Source organism: Rhyacophila brunnea, unplaced genomic scaffold (genome assembly GCF_057557595.1).
Source record: "Rhyacophila brunnea isolate RB1 unplaced genomic scaffold, BYU_Rbru_1.0 scaffold_24, whole genome shotgun sequence".
NCBI classification, from domain to species: Eukaryota; Metazoa; Arthropoda; class Insecta; order Trichoptera; family Rhyacophilidae; genus Rhyacophila; species Rhyacophila brunnea.
Window position 1 is genome coordinate 13,762,780 of NW_028232904.1, and position 14,289 is coordinate 13,777,068.

Consider the following 14,289-nt stretch of genomic DNA (forward strand, 5'->3'; position numbering starts at 1 on the left):
TAAAAGTTAACACAGCCAAGAAAGGTGGTGTTAAAACATAGCACTTTTTGACAGTTCAGAAATTTAATTTATTGTAACAATTAACAACCCCAATACATATTTATATAATATACTACTCTCGGTGGCCGCTGATAGCTGCTGATAGCAGCCTTGATATACAAGAATAGATGCGCAGGATATGTCACAGAGTTCAGGCTGTCGACATGTGGCTGTATAAACGCATCCTCAAAATTCCTTTTACTGGCCGGGTGACAAATTTAATGTTGACGTTCTCAATCGAAACTCGAAGGCAAACGATAGACAAGTTTTGTGTTGTATCAAAACCAGAAACTACAGTACCTCGACTATATTATGAAAGGACAAAAATACAGCATTACTCAACTTATCATTTAAGGAAAGATCAACAGTGAACGTAGCAGAGAACAACGCTGCATTTCGTGGCTTAAGAATATCCGTTATTGGCACGACTGCATCTCCATCAAACAGTTCCGAGTAGTTGATGATAAGGCAAAGATTGCCTTAAGGCTATACCTCAGTTGAGGCATGGTCTAAAAATATCGTGCCTAGGCGATGCGCGGATTGCGGGTCGCGGGTGCAAATGACGCATGCCGAACGAAATATAATTTATCATATAAATCCAACATGCGTCCATTTAATGTTCTGTTTATTGTTTTATTAGTAACAATAATAATATATTCATTGACATGTTTTCTTTTTCAGGTAAATGGGTAACGTTTTTACACGATTTAAGAATTAATGCCCCCGTCGCCATAACGAAAGAAATTGACGTGTTCCCAGTTCGACGTTCTCTCTCCGAATGCCAGCGAGTCCAAAATTTCGTCGCGCCTATAGTTGAAAATTATTTGCCGTTTCACTGATGTATCGTCTTAAATGTTGGCCGACCTCTGCTAAGGGTTGGCACGACAAGAAGAAAAGTATTTATTTGAAAACAATAATGTTCCACTTAGCTTAAATTAGCTACTTGAACACTTACCTGAAATAAATATTTGATAGTAATTACGGTGGGTACCTATATAAAATTACATGAAATAGGTAAAAGGCATGTAAGTATGTTCTTTTGTGACGTGTAAGTATACATTATATCGCATTCTATATAATTATATATGTTAAATAATATAATAATCACTCTCGAAGTACAGATACGGTATAATAGTATAAGACAACATTCATCTTCTATGTTACTCATCAGGAAGTAACTCAGACACAGGTATAACTCCAAAGATTCTATTCATGTACGCAAGCATGATGACATCAGAGGTGTCTTCGACGATGGGGTTCATGATGTCAAGCACCAGGCGAGGGTTGGCATTGAAGAAGGCTGCAGCAGTTTGAGCTAAGAAAAAGAATACATAAATTATTAGTAAAATACTATGTCTATATTTTTAAATAGGGCTTGATGATTTCATGTAAGTACGCCGATTTTTATATTATTATTATTGTGGTTAATAGTTTGTAGGTACTGATTCTTTATAATCGTCGAAAATTAGTATTATTTATTTAAGAAATTACAAAACTACATTTTATTATAATAATATATATAATTTTATGATGTCTTTATAGGTAAAAACATTATTAATTATTTATTTAACTATTTTTTTTATTCAACGAATACTTCATAAGATTTTTAAGAATGTTACATTCTTTTCATTTACTTTACATCATTTTGAAAACACTGCTGAAAAAATATATAACAAAAAGGAAAAAAAAATGAAAAAAAAAGTACGACACCCAGCAGGATCGAATTTGCGTCTCTCGGGATTCGCGCCCATGCATATCGACTACAATGCTATAGGTATCTTATTTTGCGACAAAATTTAGCTAATGGCTCTTACAATACTCCCTGAAGCGCTTTCCAAATCGAGTTACTTATGGCAATCGGCTTTTGTATTTTAAATCAAAGTAGGTATTAATTACTTAAATTACTGACCGACGTCACGGATCTCTCCGAGATTTTTTGTTGTAACTAACTTGAACTTGCAGATTTTTTCTATCGGATATAAGTATATTATTTTCTCGGAAATGTTTTCTAAATCATGTATGTTCAACAACTATTTATAATTTGTATAATAGATATAACAACAAAATTCAAAGGTTTGTGGAGATATTCTTGATGAACAAAAAAATGTTTTTAGTAATTAATAATATTGCTTTCATTGAACTGTATTTTGCATTTAGGCCCCTTGAAGTTTTATACTTGTCTAATGTCTATGGTGCATAATATAATATTATATATTTATGGTTTTGAAGATGGCGAAAGTTAAATACTAGTTCACCGAAACCAATATTAAATTTATGGAATGGTGTATATATTAGAAGAAAAGCGTTATTAAATTAAATTTTATTATTTTTTGTTTTTTAAAAAGTGTAAATCTATAAAACTAAGTTCAGGCAATATGCCAATAATTTTTATTTAAAAACTAAAATGTAATAATTATGACTTCATATTATTGATTTCCATAGTAACGTGTATAACAATTTAGTTGCTAGGATCCCCTTGACAACCAATAATTGTGTTTTGCTTCCATGTTTGTTTTATTGAAAATACGAAAATCTCTATCCACCTTTTATTAAAAAATCTCTGTAGATGATATTGTTATATAAAAAAATAATGTGATAAATCGAAGCGGGATTGCAACGATTTTGAAAGTGCGTATAATAGGTAGGTATTTACTATTAGCTTTTATATTTTATAGAATTTTAGTGAGTGTTTATAATATATAACTAGGTAGAAAGACCATTCAAGAATGTGGGATAAATATTATCTTTTATTGTTGATGCTGGTAACGTTCATAAAATAAAGTTGATACCTAATCCCATAATCATTTTTACTAATACCAAGAAAAATTACCTGTTTTACTTCCACAATTAATAATTAATAAAGTGCTTTAAATATTTAGAATGTCTTCTAAACTCCGGCAATAAATCTTTTTTGTGCTTTGCACTATTTTTTTGGTGCCTTTATGTTACCTCAAAATATTACAACTGCGCAAAAGATCCATGTGCATTTCAACCGTCTTTTTTGGAAAATTATTATAATATAACATAAGTATACTTGTAAAAATTTTAAAGATTTTTACCTATCAGTGCACTGTTTCCATCGGTTGCATCAAATTTAACCTTTCCGTTACCAATTTTCACTTTAGAATTGAACTTTTCTATTTCCAGATATTCAACCCCCTTTTTAGTGACGACCTTCGCTTTTCCTTTTGCAAATGCAGTGCAATCACCTAAAACAAATGAAATAAGTATTGGATAAGTATATCATTTGATTAATTTTTATCTTTTTTTATTTAATCAGCTATATATATATATATACATAATTTATAAGAAATGAAAAATTGTGCCTTTATTATCAGGACAAGAATTTGATAATATCATTGTTGTATCTCTCATACTAAATTATTATACAATTTTATTGAACTGAGACATCTATAGAAATTTTTACTTACTGAAATTTCCTTTCATTTTTCCTTTTCCTCCCAGAGGAAGGAGTAAAAGTCTTCCTGATACATCATATTCTGACGTCATGTATATATTGGGTAAAGTAACCTTTAATTCGGCAGTCAACTTGTCCAGATCAATCCTAAAATATAAAAATGATAAAATAAAATTTATATAATAATATTTTTTATGCCATCTGACGGCAGTTAACCGAACTTGTTCGTAAAGTATTCATTTTTCTCTGCTAAAAACATTTTACGTATTTTTTAACATTTATAAATGAAATTAGTACTTATTGGAATCACCATTTTACTGTCCATTAATGGATTCTTTTATTTTTTATAAAATTTAGTCTTTTGTTTGACAATAATTTTTATTTTGTGAAACCATTGTGATACAGAATGGAAACTTGTAAACAATAAAATTTTTAGTTCAATTGACAGACAAAATGCTAGCCAATAAATATGATAATAATTATATATCATGATTTAAAAAAATAAGATAAATAAATAATAAAAAAGTTCAAATGTATAGATATTAAATTTGTTTAGGAAATAAATACTTACATTATTATAATTGTATCATATTTCCTATATTATAACATTAATTTGAGATATTAATACCTTTGATACAAAAGATTTAAATGAGTATGTAAAAATCAAAAAAGCTTAGTTCTACGTTTTAAATACACAATAGTACGTACCTAATTTGCATTCACTATATAATTAATATATTTCTAATGAGACATGTTTATACGAATTACTGGTTTCAGTAAATACCTGTCATTTGGATATGTGTAGGTAAGAAGCAAAAGGGTTTCTATCCATTTTTTAAATGCAAAACTGTCTCTTTTTGACAAAAAAACCATATCTGATGCTAATAAGATCATTATGAGGCTCCACAGAGTGGTGGTTTGTATTAACAGATTTTTTTACAAGAAATGGATGTTAGCCACTTGCTCAACTTGTTAAGTCGATACTTTGACTCCACAGAAAGGATAGAAGCTCTTTTGCTTTTAATTTACTCAATATTTGATGGATAAAACAAGTAACGGAAAAATTAAAAATAATCTTAGTGATTAAAAAAAAATTAATGTGTTCATTAATTACGTAAAACTAATTTCCGTTTCATTTAAAGTTTCCGTGAATATATTGTTAATGTTAAAAATAATACTTTATTATTTATTAACAGTTTAAAAAATATATTTACCATAGTTTTATACAATTCGTCGCTATAGGATTTGTTTCCCGAATAGACCAAATGTCAATTTTACAGGAGACGAAAAACAACTTTCACTGTCGTATATTTAAATATCAGTAGATGTATTAATCATTCTTTCTACATTGTATGATTGCAACATTATCTAAGAATAGATTCCAAGAATAATATACTGGTATAAATCATTAAATGCACAGAAAATGCGTTTTATTTACAAGTACTCACTGTGGATATTCGGGAAATTTTTAGCGCTCTCTGAGAATAATGGATATTCGGGACAAAACAATGATATTCGGGATTTAAGACCGTAGCGTATTGCTGCACGGCCCACGGATTACTGAGTGGTCAAAAAGTACGCGCCTCAAATGTTATATTTATTTACACGATAATTGTTAATAATTACTTCTACTATTTAAATACTTAATGATAATAATTACCCAAGTTCGTATGTAATAATAACATGCGGCAATCGCTTTTTCGGGTTTTTTCGGATTAAGTAATAAAATAGTTTTTAAGTAATTAACTATTTTTTTATTGAACGAAGATTTAAGAATGTACCATTCTAATAATTGAATATGCATAATTTTTAAAATCACGTCTGAAAAAATATATACCAATAGAAAATACCTTTTTGAAAAAAGTAAGACACCCGGCAGGAATCGACCCTGCATCTCCTGAGTTTACGCCCCAGTCCACGAATTATCCGATATGCTACGAGGTGACATACTTATGACGACAAACTTTAACTATTGGCCTTTTAATACCTGCTTATCAGCACTCTTCAAAATCAAGCAACTATTGGCGATCGGTTTTTGTTTATTAAATAAAAGTAGGTGTCTACTACTTCAATTACTAACCGACGTCACAGATTTCTCCAATGTTTGATGATGGTACTAACTCGTACTTGCTAACAATCTTATATTAATACTTTTTCCAAAAAAAAAAATCTATGTATATATATCTGTATATTATTATATCTATATATTTCTATTATTAACAATTAAACTTATTAAAAACCACCAAATAATATTATATATTTACTATTGTAAGGAATAACAACACAAAATAATAGCATGTATAAATTAATTACCATTGGCTGCTAATATTAGGTAGGTACCAATATCCAAGTATATAATATTCACCAAATAAATAGTTACTAACATACATATTAAATTAAATTAACTATCAGCGCATTCAAAAATAAATAATAGCATCGCCTTTCTTTTCATAGAAATACCTAGATTAAAAGTAAAATAAAGACAATGTTTGATTAATAATAATTTGAAATAATAATTATTTTTTACGTCATAGTAGTTTCCGGGTCACACTGTAGAATTCATATAACCGTTGGGATTTTGTGTCATTTATCAAAACAAAATGCAGTTATTTAGGTTGAATTACTCACTTCCATAACTCTACTGTAAGTTCAGGACGAACTGGTGATATACCAGCTATGAATGATCTCTTCAAATTTGATAAATTCACTATTAAAACAATAGTAACTTTAAAAACAATATCAATAAGACGAAATTTGAAAGAGGACTCCGGACGGCCAAAAAATATGAAAGTGGGCGTGATTGTTTTAGAGCTAGACAGCGTGAATTTGGGAGCGAGATGCACGGCGTCAGCGCGGTTTGATTGGCTAAAAGTCATATTCGGGAAATAAAAACTCAGACAGAGATCTTTTTCGACCGAAATTAACTTGGATATTCAGGTACGAATAGTTGGACATTCGGGAGAACACCACGGAGTAATTGTAACTTAACATGGCGTATTCGGGTTTTTTAAAAAAATATCTCTGTTCCTAGATTAAAATATATTGTTTTTATAAATGATTTTGGTAGAGTTCGATAAAAGAAATTGAACTGCATTGAAATGGCGATTTCGACAAAAATGGATATTCGGGAAACAAATCCTATAGCGACGAATTATTAACCTCATATTATATTTTATTTGCTTCCACTAATTATTTAATCATTTATTAAAATTGTGTCATGGCCAATACGACATAATACATAATAAATACAAATTATAAAAATCACTTAATTACAAATAACAACAAATTTAATAATAATGCAGAAGACAAAGTTCTTATGTAAATATTAAAGTGAAACGATAGAAAAAAAAAATTATATTGTTTAAAAAAAAATCAACCCGTATGGTGCCATGAAATAGGTTAATCCCATGATATCAGTAATACCATAGATAGAGTTACGAGTGATATTGGTGGTAAAAATGAACATTAATATTTGCCAGTATAGACGGATTCTAAGTGAACACACAAGAAAGTAAAAAAAAATCTAAAAGCAATCATTCGATGGTAAATTATTGATACCCACCATTGATAGCATACCCAGAAGAAAACAAGTCGGATTTTTTTAAATATGCATTATCATAAGGAAATAATTCATAATATATAATATCCTTTATGAGAGTAATTACAAAAAATGCTGTATGTGTTCAATTATTTTTTATTTAATACTGAAACTAAATAGTTTTTTTTATTGAACAAATTTATTTTTTTACAGTCTCAAAAACATACTAAGAAAAAAAAATTTGAAGTAACAATATCTTACTGAGTGGAATTCGTATTAATAATTTTCGCTTGCCAGATGATTGGTTTATAAATATATTATATTTTTCTGAAGCTATATCAAGTAACGTCGATATTTTTTTAGTGACTCACTTGAGATTTTTAATTTTAAATCCGCTCGGTCCATACACCTTCATTTTCTTCATTGCAGCCTTAATCTGGATCGCTTCCAGATTGCGGTCCACTGTCAGACTGGGAATTACAAGGGGGTCATAAGGAGGGACCCTGATCTCTGGTATACCTTTGAGAAGGTAAGGTTTTACCTTGTCCACAGCAGCTATGACGCACTTCACAAACTCGGGGTCCTTGCGTTTGCATTGGGGTATGTAATCAGCTGAAACATGTGATTATGTAAATTTATAAAAGTCAGTACACTTCTAGTGAATTCCGCCTGACAGAATACAGAAATCAAAAGCAACTTTGACGCAAGTGACGCAATCGATTCATCAAAAGATTTAAAAAGAGGTCTCGAAACGGTTCAAACGAGTTACATAATTACTAAATTATACAACCATCTTAAAAAGACGCGTTATACAAATTACGTATAAAATAATACTCAAAGCATAAAAAAATCTCTAAAATTGACGTCAAAAAAAATGTGACAACATGACCACATAAATAGATACACTAAAAAATAAAGAACTCAAATTATTCTATTGTGTTACTCTGTCATTATGAAAGAGGTACGTTGCTATTTTGGTATGCAGGTAGGTAGTTAGAATTAACCTTCAAGTCTATTAACCCGCCCCGCCACTGGTAGACAAATATACTGATGAAGAAATAGACTGAATCGATTTAATTTATTTATTAAATCGATGAGATAAACTACGGTCGGATCTAGGTGCGCGCCCTTCTACATTCATCTCACCTCACCTCTAAGCTGTGATTTTATCAACTCGTGATTTAATTTTATTTTTAGCTCCAACTAAGTCCGTGTTGTGATCGTCAACGGTTGGATGTATGTGCGCATTTTATCTACATATTATCTCAACTCACCATTCCACCACTGCTATCAGTCCACTTTACGTAATAAAATTATCTTAATTTCGAAATTACGAGATATTAAAATTAATTGATCTATAATCGGTAGTTTATTTTCATTAATTTTAGCGAAGTAATTTTTAAGTTATAACAGTATAAATAGACCAATAAAAATAATAAAAACTATCATAATATATTATGTTGTGCTTTGGTATCACGGACATCATTAAAATGCTAATCAAAAGGCAAATATTTCGAAACTACAGATAGACACTTCAATTTTGTTATTAATATGGATTTTTCTCTTTTCAATCATGGTGCATTAAATTCTAAGAATATTTGGTTATCTTCAGTATTATACCGATTTAAAATCACTTGAAATGAAGGCAATGGCAGTTGTAACAGCAAATTGGATATTATTTTGGTCAATGGTGTTAACTGTCATTTTTTGTATTTATATGGAAAGACGTTATAATAGTTAGAATTAAACGCAGTATGTCGTACTTATTTCGTATTATTTAACAATCACAAAAACTGGTTTGAACGCTAAGATAGGACCTCATGATTGTCATTATAATTAGTTAACTTTAATTGATCCTGATCACTCAGTCAATCGGACGAAAATCGTTGATCTGCAATGTTATTTATTTTCATATCATTAGCCTTGATCTGTTCACTGATGTATAAAGATATCTACAAGTTGATTGCATTCTTAGCTATAGGTCTGCAAAACTTTCTATTCCAGGAGTCGATTAATAGGGGTGAAAAATACAAATAAATATTTCTTTCCTAGCTCCTAAATATTTTTGGCGGCTCAAATAATTGCAATGCATAATAGAGCTAAATCGATTTCATCCTTATTTACAGATGCTTTTTGCAAAAGTTATTGTGAATTAGTATTTTCTACTATTATGAAGTCAAAACAATTGAAAACAAAGAATAGAAATCAGTTAAACTCCCAATATCGAAGTAATTGATCTGAAATTAAATGAGGGGGTTGGAATAATAATGGCATTTAATGTACACAAAAAAAACTCTCTACCCATTGACCTTTTCGATCCACCGAGTTCTATAATATAATATATTTTCTACCAATGGTGTTGTGGGTTGAAGCGTTCCGTCACTTCTCCCGGATAGTTATCAATTCATCAATACTACATTACACGCAATAGTGTAAAATTTGTGGGAAACGATTAATCGGTTCAATTACTAAATGATTATTGGTTAATTCTCCTTTCCACTCAGATTAAAAGGATATATTCCCAAACGACACAACAATGCGTACTTTTTTGCCGTTACGCGTTATACCCAGCATGCACTTTTCGATATACTTATGCTATTTACATTTCATTACCTTTTACTGAGTTATACTATGTTATTTAAACTTAATTGCCTTTTACTGAGGGTACATATACATTTTTCAGGTGTATATCAATGTGGTTACGTAGATTATACATTAAGTTTTAGATAGGTTAACTGAAAGAATTTAACAGTAACGCAGCATCAATTATTATTATTATCTTTGAAAGAAAAAGGGAAATGAACATAAAATCACTACGTTCTTTTCAAGGGATCCAATATAATATTGACGTTTTGAATAACTTTGTTTGTGAACTACTATTTTACATTTTTAAGGCCCAGATTTATAAATATTAAAAGAGTTAGTATTACATAAATAAATTTATAATGTGACATGTTTTGAATAATTACTAGTTACTTGCAATAAGATATTATACTTTCTAAACAATGTACTGTAATTTTATTCACAATATTTATTTATACCCATGTAACATTAATAATTTGAGGTATCAGTGGGAACTATAGACAATAAATCGACTGCTTAATCCGCAATCTAGCTAATAGCACTTTTGACCAAAAATAATATTATAACGCATGTTTTCAATGCTCACACAAAACTTCAACCTTCTAAACCTATAAATAAATGCGTTATCGTCTTCACACAATACAGCCAACAGCAGGCGCCAAATTTTGAATATCGTAAATGGAACAACTCAGCTCTTTACGTAAATTTTCTTTATACATAAAGGGAATCTAAAATAGTGTATTAATTCATAGTGCAGCTTATTTGTAAAAAAAAAATTTTTTGGGATTGTTGAATTCCGCTCGATAGTTAAATTATTAAGTTTTTTTCTCCTTCTTGAACAATTTGCCCAAATGGCTGCTGGTGTGCAGATCAAGCATTCAAAATGCCATTTCGTTTTTCATAATACAAATCAATATTTCACGATAGCACAAAATAATATATGAACACCATAATACAATAATTGTATTATAAATAATTACAAGATAAAAAGAACTTTTTTAATACCACGTTTTTAAATTTGATGTTGAATCATATTATAAACTTGACAATTCTATGTATTAATAATTTAGGACAAATAAAGCAATTGTCAACAAATCATTCTTTGGTATTTTGCAACAAACAAACAAATATAGAATACTGAAATGTCATTTTGATTTCCATAGTAACGCACGTATGTATTAATAATTTAGTTTCTAGGACCACCCCCTTAGCAACCAATAATAGTGGATTGGATTACGGATTTCTATCAAAATAACTTTTCATACTAAACAGAATTAACTGAAAATGAATTCAATTCTACTTAAAGATGGCTAAACGTATTAAAAGAATGCATTGGCATCACGTTCTGATATATTCTAAATGTTTTAAATATCTAGCTAGTCGGGAAGTTAGTTAAAAATCGATTGCAAGATTTGTACTGGATAAACAACCACCGGACAAACAAGATTACGAGCTAAGAAAAACGTTGTAAAATAAAGCAATATTTTCTATAGTATATTATATTCTCAAATCTTGTATATTATTCGTTGAATAAATGAAAATCAATGGTTTATTTAAAAATAAGTAAGTAATGTTATTATTAAATTATTATATAATTAAAAATATATTTGGTAAACTTTCCAATCGACTTCGTAATTGATTGTTAATTTGGAGAAATTTCAACATTTTTTTATTCTGTATATTTTACCGTGATAATATATTAAGTTATTTAAATGATCATAATGATGTATACGTCATATTTTACACTAAGTCTAAAGATTGTTCAATCTGTGTCCCGCGGATATCCAAAATTATTAATTGTTGACCGATATACGTCATCTGCGCATCTATTCTATACACAAGACTGCTTTCGGCCTCTACGATAGCTAACTAGGGTAGAAAAGTATCGAAATATTAAAACTTATTATAACAATTACAATAAGTTAGCGATATGAACTGTCAAAACTCACTCTAAAATTGATCGCAGCCAAGAGAGGTGCTGTTAAATCATAGCACTTTTTGTAACAATTACAACTAACTTATTGTAATTGTTACAATAAGTTCTAACACTTGGATACTTTCCTACTCTATATAGCGGCCGAAAATAGTCTTGTGTATAGAATAGATGCGCTGGACTCTTTAGGTAACGATTTCTCTGACAGCTTACAATAATAATATTAACAATAATAGTGTGATTTTCGTAAAACTAGTAAAAAAACTTTAAAATACTTACGTAAAATTTTAGCGTTGATCTCCACTGCCAAGAACACCACAAAAAATAATAGTAAAACCTTCATTTTTAATTGTTTAAAAAAGACAGATAATAAATAAAATTAGTAATAATTTAAATTACTTGGCGACCCTTTTTTCTCAAGATGACACGCCTTAGATAATTTAAAAATCCTCTAATTGACATGAATGATCCAAATTTAAAACTTTTTCAATAACTTTGAAATTTAAAATATAGATGTCAATGTTTTGTGTTACTATAAAATTATTTAAGTTTGGGAATGATTATTGAATTTAAATACGCATGTATATTCTTCTCTTCCGAATGGCAGGCTACGAAAGCGAACCTCCCATAGCGAAAGAGTGTCTCAAACTGTTCAGTGCTTTTGTATTGCGGCAACAATTATAAGTTGTCGGATTTATTATATTTATGTGGCCTAAATAAAGGCGAGTCGACGATTTTTTCTCTCGAAAAACTCCTTTTCTGAAATGGCATGCGGTTTCGGTGTTCGGCGGAGGTAGTGGCTGAAATCGAATATCTAATCCAAAGGCGTAGAATGTCCTTGGATTAAAAAAAAAACACACTTATCCAATTATCATCATCAGCAGCGTGAAAACAAGGGATGGCTTCTGGCTTCTATCAACAACCCTGTCTACCTTGATTTTCCCTCCACTACCCGTCTACACACCCATTATGCAATCGTATACCGTGGTTCACCCTTCAATATCGTGTTGAGAGTATTCCAGTAGAAACTGTCCAATATCTTGGTTGGCGTACACTCTAGAGTATCGTATTCTTATTTTGATAGTATAATTATATTACCGCCGCCTTCCATGTCGCTAAAAACCTGTGAGAATGAAAAGATTTTAGTGCAACACTTCCTTGTACCGAAGTGATGCTGCACGGGACTAATGTAGCAACCATGCACCTAAGTCCTCAAAGAAAGAGTTTTAGAAAATAAAAAGAATCTTGACTTGCTCTGTCGTCATTTATCTTTAATGACATTAAGTATCCTCTGTACCCGTGTACTGAAAGTGCCGAGATAGAGGAGTCAGGAGTTAAAAATGATGAATCTAAGGAAGGATCGGAATTATTCCGTCCTCCATATGACACAGAAAATTTTTCAAATGCCTCAAAGTTGGCCATGATTGATATCAAGTCGGCGTGGCCAATCGGGCCCGAGTGGACACGAACCTTGGCAAACAGCTCCACTCTGTCGGATCCCATCAACAGACAGTCCATCATCGATGTGAAAAGACCTTCTTGCTCGCCGTAAAATGCTGCAAACTTCTTGAAAATTTCCCTCGTAGACATCAAGTCGCAACGGCCGACCTGTCCAATTGAGCGTTGGACTGACTTGAGAAGATCTTCCCTATCAACCGATATATGGGAACTTTCCCAGAGGATATGATCGGCATCCTTCAATTCGCCACATAAGTAATTCGAGGATTCTATTAAGCCAATCTGACAGAACTTGGAGGCAAAACCACCGTGTCCGGTTAAAAACTGATAAGTCTAATGGTCTGAAGTAAATTTAATTATTTCCATGCACCACTTATATGATAGGTTCCATTTACTCAAAATCATCGACAAGAATTTTTTAAGTGAAACTGGTGTATAACCTGTGTACAAATATACTTTTATCATACGCATGGCTTCTATAGGCGACAATTAGCTCTTCACAATTGAGGTGGCTATGTGTAGTTAGACAAACTAATAGATGGACGTAAATATGATAGACGTCGCTTTATATCAAATGCACGATGCTTACGTATATAAAACAATTATCCGATTGAACAAACTTGCTGTCCAACGCAAAAACACAATGGGCGGCATTGAATACGTTCAGTTGATAACTTTGTGATTTGTACAAATTTAAATAGCTAATCGTACAAAAAATGTATTTTGTCATATTTTAATATAGATTAGGGGAAAAGTTTCTTTAATTGCAACATTGAAAAACAACATGTGAATTCGCCAGACCCGGTATTCGAACCGAGAACATAAGCCTGATGCATATCCGCGCAACCATTGTGGGCGTTAAATTTCCTGTTTGTATTTTTGTAATACTGTTTCTACTACCCCTACGATGGCAGAGTGGCTTAAGCGTCGGATTGTAATGTCGTGGGTACCAGGTTTGAATCCTGGGCCTGGCAAATACACATATTGTTTTTCAATTTGTGTTTGGAGTCAGAGTATGGACCTAATAGGTTGAGCAAGCGGCTGACATCTATTTCTCGTAAAAACCGAATCTGTTAATACAACCTTCACTCTGTGGAGGCCCATATGATCGGCTAAGGATTGAAGATAGTAAAGTAGTAGTAGTATTTCCACTACTTACTACTACTTAAATACTATTTGAATGGTATTTCTTTGTTTTTCATGTCATGTTGTGAACATCTTACATTTGTGTAAAGTGTAAGGTTTGATGATCTAAATAAATAAATTTGGATATGTTTATATTTTTTTTTGTAGATGCATCATGCGACGCCACTGCAAACA

At 30.9% G+C, this 14,289-nt stretch overlaps 1 protein-coding gene across 1 annotated transcript; it reads right to left on the reverse strand.

The window, feature by feature from the left end:
* Positions 1 to 1,199: 1,199 nt before the first annotated feature.
* Positions 1,200 to 13,101, reverse strand: LOC147069077 (circadian clock-controlled protein daywake-like). Its single transcript, XM_085951601.1, has 5 exons — positions 12,982 to 13,101; positions 7,367 to 7,611; positions 3,471 to 3,604; positions 3,099 to 3,248; positions 1,200 to 1,354 (listed from the first exon to the last, which is right to left on the reverse strand). Exons 1-5 carry the CDS (start codon positions 13,099 to 13,101, stop codon positions 1,200 to 1,202), a joined length of 804 nt encoding a protein of 267 aa, XP_085807727.1.
* Between the last annotated feature and the right edge of the window lie 1,188 nt (positions 13,102 to 14,289).